We start from the raw sequence: 8,291 nt of genomic DNA, 5'->3' as shown, positions 1-8,291 counted from the left end.
TCCGGCAACACGACTCTCGCCTCTCATTGCGACTTCACTTCGTATTTCGCAAGGCTATCTCATGCAGAACTGTAAGGATATTGATGAAAAACATTAATAAAATAAAACTGAAAAAAGTTAAGCCTATCAGCAGCAAATCGTGACAACCCAACATCGACCTAAAGTGGAACGAGTTTCTCTCTCTCTCTCTCTCTCTCTCTCTCTCTCTCTCTCTCTCTCTCTCTCTCTCTCTCTCTCTCTCATCTAAATGTTCCCCATATTTCAGGCCTAAATGACTTGTCCCTTCTCTTCCATGAACTCATCCGAGACTAAATAACAAACTATTTGTATCACGACACACACACACACACACACACACACACACCAATCGTTGAGGCGGACCCGTGCTGTCCCTGCGGGCCTCACCACAAGACACCTCAGCACCCACCTCTTCCCTTTCCTCGGGCCGCTCCGCCTCCTTCCTGGCTGACATAACCACACTGTCGCCTCTCCTCGTCTGTTCCTCAGTCCTCCAATCACCACAATAGCAAAACAAAAAAAAACCTATGGCGGACGCCCCACGTACCTCTTCCTTCCTCGTGGTCGCCGCGGCTTCTGGTCCTGGCTCCCGTGACGTCACTGTAATTACACGGAAGATTCTGTAAGGGATTAGAATATTGTCTATCTGGCAACCGTCCCGAAGCCTGCTACAGGTGGCATCCCACCGCCAGATGTCTCCGCTCCTCCAGCGCGAGGGTAACTCATCTGTGGAGGAGAGTGACCTACAGCGAGGCCTTGACCGGCGGCAGCTTGCAGCGTCTCCTGCTCGACAAAGCGAAATTCTTTTTAAAGTTTGGAGTTGTTTACACGTGACTGTGCCTCTCCCTGGTGGCGCAGGAGAGGCTTGATCCACATTGGCTGGACGCGGTCCCCGGGGGGCGGGGAGGGTTTGATGTCCTCATGCGACAAGCGAACTATTTTGAGGACTGGCTGCCCGACAAATTGGGTGAAGACGCCAGCCGGCGGCAGGACGATTGACGGCGGAGCGTCCGTGGAGGCGGCGGTAAAGAGGCAGAGTCTCACAGCCCCACTTTAGGGCGGGAGGGCGACCTGTGGCTCCCCGCCGGCGTGTGGGCGAGGAGGCCGCGCCAGTGAGCGGCGCGCGGTGCTGGGGAGGAGAGGAAGGCCCATCGCTCCGCCACTTGAGCACCTGGCACCCACCTGCCCAAGGCCGCGCGGAACGTGTCGCCGCGCGGCCTGTGACACCACGCTGGGAACGAGGACTGCTGACGAGGCTCGAGTGACGGAGGCCTGTGGTGGTCAAGAGCGAGCTAGTCAGGAAGCAGGGGATGCAGGATACCCGGCGCGGGGCGAGGCGAGCCAACACAGACAAGGTCCAGCGGTGCGTCTCTGGTGTCGGCGGTTCCTCTGGCTTGCGTGTTGAACCAAAGTAAAAAAAGCGTCGCGGAAAGTTTTTCCCCGAAACTCTTGGTGAGAAACAATCATTGTTCTATCACGATTTTGCTTTAGTGGAAACACTCGTGCAGTGCACCTGTTGCTTCTTTGACAGCCAAGACCAGACCGCCAAATGTGAACTGACCTGACAAGCGCCGAGCTGTCGCCACGCTTCGGGTCTTCCTGGCAAGAACAGCGCCGTCACTCCGCCATGGATGACATGGATGACATGAGCGACAACCTGACGGCGAGAGCGGAGGAGGAGGCCGAGAGTTTCCTGGGCCACGTGGGAGGCGGCAGAGGCAGGGTGCAAGACATGAACGGGAGTGTGACGTCCTGGAACGGTACGGTGTGGGTGTACCCGTGGGGCGCGTCGCTGTACCCGTCCCGCTACACCACGGTGGAGGTGGCGGTCATCACCACTCTCGTGACGGCGGCCATGATGGTGGTGGTGGTGGGCAACATGCTGGTGATCGTGGCCATCGCCACCGAGAAGGCCCTCAAAAGCCTCACCAACTGGTTCATCGCGTCGCTGGCCGTGGCGGACCTGCTGCTGGGTCTGCTTATCATGCCCTTCAGCCTAGCCAACCTGCTCATGGGCTACTGGGTGTTCGGCGACCTGTGGTGTGAGCTGCACGCCGCCATAGACGTGCTGCTTTCCACCGCCTCCATCAACAACATCTGCCTCATTTCTCTCGACCGCTACTGGAGCATCACGCGCGCCGTGGACTACATGAAGAAGCGAACGCCGCAGCGCGCCATCGTCATGATCGTGTTCGTGTGGGTGTTCTCTGGCCTCGTGTCCATCCCGCCGCTCCTTGGGTGGAAGCAGACCCGCGCCCCGGACCTCTTCCCCAAGTGCACGGTGAGCCTCGCGGGATGGCGTGGAGAGCGTCAGCCAGGAATTACCGCGGCCAGGCCTGTATTCAGAAACGCTTTGCTCTATCACCACGACTATTTTCCAAGGCCACAGAGATGATTAGCCAGGTTCTCACGAGTGTTTCTCCTGTTAATATTATAAAAACTTTGTTAATTTGTCACTAGAATCATGGAAACGCCCTTGAAAACCCAAATCACTTGAACTAGAGCATTCTGAAACTAATCGAGGTGCAACCAGAAGTGTTTCAGAATACGGTCATCATGCAGTGCCTCGCCCGGGCCTCTCACCGACCTTGTCTGACCCTCGCTAAGCTCAAGCTAATCCTGTCGCATTATCGCTGCCGTAGCGTCATAAATAGGATGACATGTTTAAGGGAGGCACCGCTGCGGGTTAAGCTAATCGCGAATGAGACAAACACGTTTCCATTGACGCTTTTTTTTTTCAGTAGTATATTTATTGTTTCAACTTGATCGCTTTATCAAATTATACTTATCGGATATTAAATAATGGCCCAATATATACATATATATATAAATAAAAAAAATAAAAAATAATAATATATACATCCACATCCACGTGTAATCTAATATTGTAAAAATTAAATGAAGAAAAAGAGCATAAAAGTTGCGGGTGGTGTACGCAATATGCAAGTGTGATGAACAATTTTTCCCGTGCAATATTGGGTCTAGTTGGAGTTCAGGCCGAGTATTGCGTTCCGACATGGATTACTGATTTTATAAATGTTACAAATGTGTTTGGAAAGGTTTGGATATTGCAACTTGGCCAAACTGGTGCTGGCTCCGACCCACCTGCTGCGGGCGGCGGGCGGGTTGGGATGGGATGGGTGGGGTGTGCGAGTTGGACTGGTTGGGGTGGGAGGACCGATGGTGGAGAGAGAGAGCAAGGGGGAGAGAGAGAGAGAGAGCAAGAGAGAGAGAGAGAGAGAGAGAGAGAGAGAGAGAGAGAGAGAGAGAGAGAGAGAGAGAGAGAGAGAGAGAGAGAGAGAGAGAGAGAGAGAGAGCCGAGGCAGGAAGACAAAGTAGGAAAGAGATAGGAAGGAACAGGAAGGGAAGGTAAGAGAGAGAGAGAGGGAGAGTGAGGGAAAGAGTAAAGTGAGAGAGCGAAGACTTCTGAAATGAACGTGAGAGTAAAAGATAAGTATAGTATAAAGAGCAGTGAAATTAAGTGTCATCTCCTCGCGTGTAATCATGATAAAAGTTGGGAGTCATCGCAGGAACAAGGCAGGCAGGGAGGGAGGCAGGCGCTGTATAAATCAAGGATCTTTTTCCACGCAAGAATCACCATAAACTTTAATTCTGCGCGTTCGCCATGACGGGAGGGGAACGTGCTCGCTGTTTTAATAATGTGCCGGGGCCGCGAGTCACGTTACAAATATTTACATCGCAACAAAAAACTAATAATCAAGTTAGTGTTGCATATGCGAGAGGCTGTGTCGATCCATAAAAGTTTATTACAATAGTAGTATATACACACGCACCCAACAACAACACCTAACACCGAGTCTGTTACACGTTACGCGGCTCCAGGGGACGGAAAAAGAAATAACTTTGCGAAAACTACTCAAACTAACGAGATAAAATGAAGTTAAAGGCTAAAACAAAAATGAAGAGTGCGCACGAGTGGCGATGATGAAGGTAACGCGGCGCTTCCTGTCACCTGTAGCGGCCAGGATTTAATTACCGCCGTGAAAATACTTCGTTAATTCCGAGATGACTCTTTCTTCCGCTGGCGTCTAATTTACAACACACTAGACCTCGAATTTTTCTCCCCAGCATGTATCCGTGTATCCTTCCACCTCGGCTTTGGGAGAGGGAGTATGGGAGCGTGGGAGAGTCCAGGGGAGCGTCCCACGGGTTCACACACCTGCAAACGGAGCAATTTTTCCCTGGAGCGTGAAAACATCTTACAGCGCCCTGGCCTAAAGCTGACTGGCGGGGCTAAACGTTCACGCGGACCGGGGCAAATATCAAAGTGGCAATGGGAGGCACGGTACAAAGGGTGTCCTCTCCCTTCCCCTCCGTCCTCTCCCTCTTCTCCCCTCTCCTGGTACAAAGGCCTCACTCTCTCCCCTTTCCCTTCCCTCCCTCTCCCCTCTCCTGCTGTTTCTGTTTCCTGCCAGCGCAGGAGAGAGAGGGAGAGAGGGGGGAAACTGGTGGCACAAAGGGTACTTCCCACGACCCCTCTCTCGACCCCCTCTCTCGACGACCCCGTGACCCCCGCAGCAGCAGCGCCACGACCTCTTGCTCTTAGCGGCGACAAGACCCCAGCAAAGGCTGGCTACAAAGGCCGCCTCTCTCCCGCCCTTCTGCCTGTCTGTCTTGCCGTGGACGTCTTCATCGATTGCTGTAAACGTGTCATTGTTGAGTTCCCTAGGGAGAGAGAGAGAGAGAGAGAGAGAGAGAGAGAGAGAGAGAGAGAGAGAGAGAGAGAGAGAAGAGGGGGAATAGGAACAGGATGCGAGGTAAATAGAAATGAGGAAAGTAATGTGTAGAAGTTAATGGTGGTAGTAGTAGTAGTAGTAGTAGTAGTAGTAGTAGTAGTAGTAGTAGTAGTAGTAGTAGTGGTAGTGAGAGAGAGAGAGAGAGAGAGAGAGAGAGAGAGAGAGAGAGAGAGAGAGAGAGAGAGAGAGAGAGAGAGAGAGAGAGAGAGAGAGAGAGAGAGAGAGAGAGAGAGAGAGAACCGGAATCAGGCAAAGAACCAAAAATAAATCAAGTAAAAACAAGAAAAAACATTTCCCAACATATCGTAGAATACAAAAATTGAACGAGAAGAAAAATTAAAGAAAAAAAGTCAGAAAAAGGAAGAGGCAAGGAGGACAGGGAACCAAGAGAGAGAAATTAGCAAGGCAGTTAGAAAGGAAAACACAACGATTCTGAAGGGGAGGAAGAAACGCTGAGGAAAGGACGGCAAGTAACACAGCGGCGACCCTTTGGTAGGAAAACATGCATGCAGCAATAACATTAAAACTGATGAGACGCGACGCAAAAACACCAACTTAGTGGAGTGGCGGGAAACTTCTTAACATGAACTTGCATCCCGAAAGTCAAGTTTATCCAGTATTTCATCTTAAGGTTTATTTGTTATGCAGTTCCTGTTAATTTTATTCCAATTTTACTTTTTTTTTTTATTCGTCACTTTTTTTCATGTTACTTTCCTTCTTTTTTTTCCCTTCGATCTTTTTTTTTTCGTTCGTCACTTTTTTTCCTGTCCCCGTCATTTTTTTTCTCATTTTCTTATTTCCTTTCTTTTTTTTTTATCCGCCTGTAACTTCTTTTGTTTTTCGTCCTTTTTTTTTCTTTTTCAGCCCGTCACTTTTATCTTGTTTTATCCGTCTACCATTTATTTATTGTTTTGTTTCCATTGTTTGATCTTAAGTGCCAGTTCTTCCTTAGTTTGTCACAGTTTATCCACCGCCTCTTTCTGGATTTCATGTTATATGTATGTATATATGTAAGTATGCATGTGTTGTATGTATGTATCGTCACATCCATTTAATTAAGTCGCATTTCCCGGATACACTCACGGCATCGTCTTCTCAGATTCACGCAACACCCTGAGACGCTGTTCAGACGTGACACTTTAGCCCCGACACTCATGCCTCGGAAGCAGCGACGGGCGGGACGGGGCGGGGCGAGGTTAATCGAGGAGGAAGGCGGGGATGGGTGGCACACTGCCGGGCGGAGTAGTTGCACGTGAGAGTGGCAGGAGTGGGACGAGTGGGAGGAGTGCCGTGCCTCCCGCAGTGTTTGCTTAGCCTGAGTGTTTGTTGGCGCCGAGAGAGACGAGGTGAAGGGCACGTGTTTGCTTGTTTGTTCTTCTTGATGTCACCCCTGCAGGTATAGCGTGAACGTGTGAGAGCACACACACACACACACACACACACACACACACACACACACGGAGTCGTGAATCAAACAAACAGCTCCCTCCTCTCCCGCCAGGTCTCGGACGAGCTGAGTTATGTCATCTACTCGGCGCTGGGCAGCTTCTACATCCCGAGCTGTATCATGATCTTCGTGTACATCCGCATCTTCTACGCTGCCAAGGCGAGGGCGCGCCGCGGCCTGGCCAGGAGCAGACCCATCACCAGGCGTGGCACGCCCTCGGCAGCCCTCTACGCCCACATCGGCGCCGGCCACCGCGCGGGGCTGCTCACCAAGAAGGTGCTGGTGTACCACCTCAGGATCCACGAGGACATGGAGGCCGCCAGTGACGAGGCCAAGGAGGGAGAGGACGCGCCTGCCGAGGCCAAGCAACATGACTGGGACGAGGCCGGGAAGGGTGTCCGCCACGCCGGCGAGGGGGCAGCCCAGCCACCCATTGAGCCGCAGGTCCACGGCACCAGCGCGTCCCCAGGAGGCCCGCCACACACCCAGACGACAGACGTGAAAGGCGGCGCCCAGCCCGCTGCTATGGTGCCTCCACCAGCGGGGGAGCAGCCCCGCAAGGTGCGTCCGCCGCCCATCAGGACGCTCACCAAGCCTCGCCGGGAGCTGATTGACGTGGGGCGCGTGTCCACCAAGATTCTGGACCTTGAGAAGGTCAAGAAGCGGCTGGCTCGGAAGAAAGAGAAGCGAGCCACGCTGATCCTCGGCCTCATCATGGGCTCCTTCATCGCCTGCTGGCTGCCTTTCTTCCTGCTGTACCTTCTGGGGCCGCTGTGTCCCTCCTGCCACATCCCAGACTACGGCTTCCACATCGCCTTCTGGTTGGGTTACATGAATTCCGCCTGCAACCCCGTCATCTACACCATTTTCAACAAGGACTTCAGGCAAGCCTTCAGGAAGATACTCTTCAAGTAGATGGCGCCGCGGCTGTTCCCCTTTGGACAGTTTATCAACGACTCGCCGCGTACGGGTGTCAGTCACGGTGTTGTGGTGGTGGTGTTGCTTCTGGCTTCCATTACCTTAAAGTTAGATTTAAAGGAGTAAAGGGCTAACCCCAACACTGGGTAAATCTAGAGAAGAAAATATGTAAGTGTGCTGGCTAGCCACGAACACTTCCTACCGCTGCTCCCAAGACGCCGCGGTCCGAGCTGGAGAGTCGAGGGGCGGTGGACAACTTGCTAGCTGCTATGGGACTTCCTGAAAACTAAACGTCATCAGTGTTCAGTGTCAATCATATCGTTGTTCCTGAGGTGAATTATAACCTTGATCCCTCACCCAGCACTTCGGAATAAACTGTAAAAGTTAAATCTGTTTTCTCTCAACCACCAAAAGTGAATGCAAGAATGGAAGGACTGGATGTGTTCCTTTAAAAAATCGTGTAACCTTTCTGCGACCCTTTCATGATACGTATGTACACACCCTCTCTCTCTCTCTCTCTCTCGTCACCCATGCGTAGAATGTAAAGCTCTTGTGTGACAGCGCCACGCAATCACACACACACACACACACACACGCCCGGGGTTATATATTTTTTTTTTTTGTGCGCACACACACACACGCACACGCGCGCGTCCCTTGTCCCAAAAGTGAAAGGTTACTCGCGTTTAGACATCCAATTATCCAACTCACCTGTCCAAACTCCCACACCTGTTTTACTGCCTCCAGCAGCAGTAGTAGTAGTAGTAGTAGTAGTAGTAGTAGTAGTAGTAGTAGTAGTAGTAGTAGTAGTAGTAGTAGTAAATATATAAATAGATAGGTAATTGGATGTAAATAGACAGATATAAAGATGTACAAGTAGTAGATCGATAGATAGATTTATTTATCGATAGATAAATCATTAAATTGACTGATAGTTAGATACATAAATAATTAGAATGATTGATAAATAGATAGATGGATGGATACACAAGACAGATAGACGAACACAGCAAAAAAGACAAAGGAATCACAGACCTGTCTTCCCAGAAAATAGATCATCCTCTGAATCTAATACAGTAATGTTTTTATACTCTTATCTCAGGTTAGATTAAGTCTGTTGGCTGTCCTCTTAATAATTACTTGTGTATGTA

General features: G+C 50.8%; 1 protein-coding gene across 1 annotated transcript; it reads left to right on the top strand.

Moving 5' to 3' along the window:
* The first annotated feature begins 756 nt into the window (after positions 1–756).
* LOC135112108 (alpha-2A adrenergic receptor-like) lies at positions 757–7,630 on the top strand. Its single transcript, XM_064026098.1, has 2 exons — positions 757–2,299; positions 6,277–7,630. Exons 1-2 carry the CDS (start codon positions 1,646–1,648, stop codon positions 7,135–7,137), a joined length of 1,515 nt encoding a protein of 504 aa, XP_063882168.1. The 5' UTR covers positions 757–1,645; the 3' UTR covers positions 7,138–7,630.
* Positions 7,631–8,291: the final 661 nt, after the last annotated feature.

Source organism: Scylla paramamosain, chromosome 23 (genome assembly GCF_035594125.1).
Source record: "Scylla paramamosain isolate STU-SP2022 chromosome 23, ASM3559412v1, whole genome shotgun sequence".
Lineage (NCBI taxonomy): Eukaryota > Metazoa > Arthropoda > Malacostraca > Decapoda > Portunidae > Scylla > Scylla paramamosain.
The sequence above is the reverse complement of the archived record's forward strand: the minus strand, read 5'-3'. Positions and strand labels throughout refer to the sequence as shown.

What these genes read in the sequence shown, in the direction of transcription:
- LOC135112108 (XM_064026098.1), top strand. Translation starts at nt 1,646, where the DNA reads ATGGATGACATGGATGACATGAGCGACAACCTGACGGCGAGAGCGGAG. An exon ending in ACCTCTTCCCCAAGTGCACG is followed by an intron (nt 2,300 to 6,276) that starts GTGAGCCTCGCG and finishes CTCTCCCGCCAG; the next exon opens with GTCTCGGACGAGCTGAGTTA.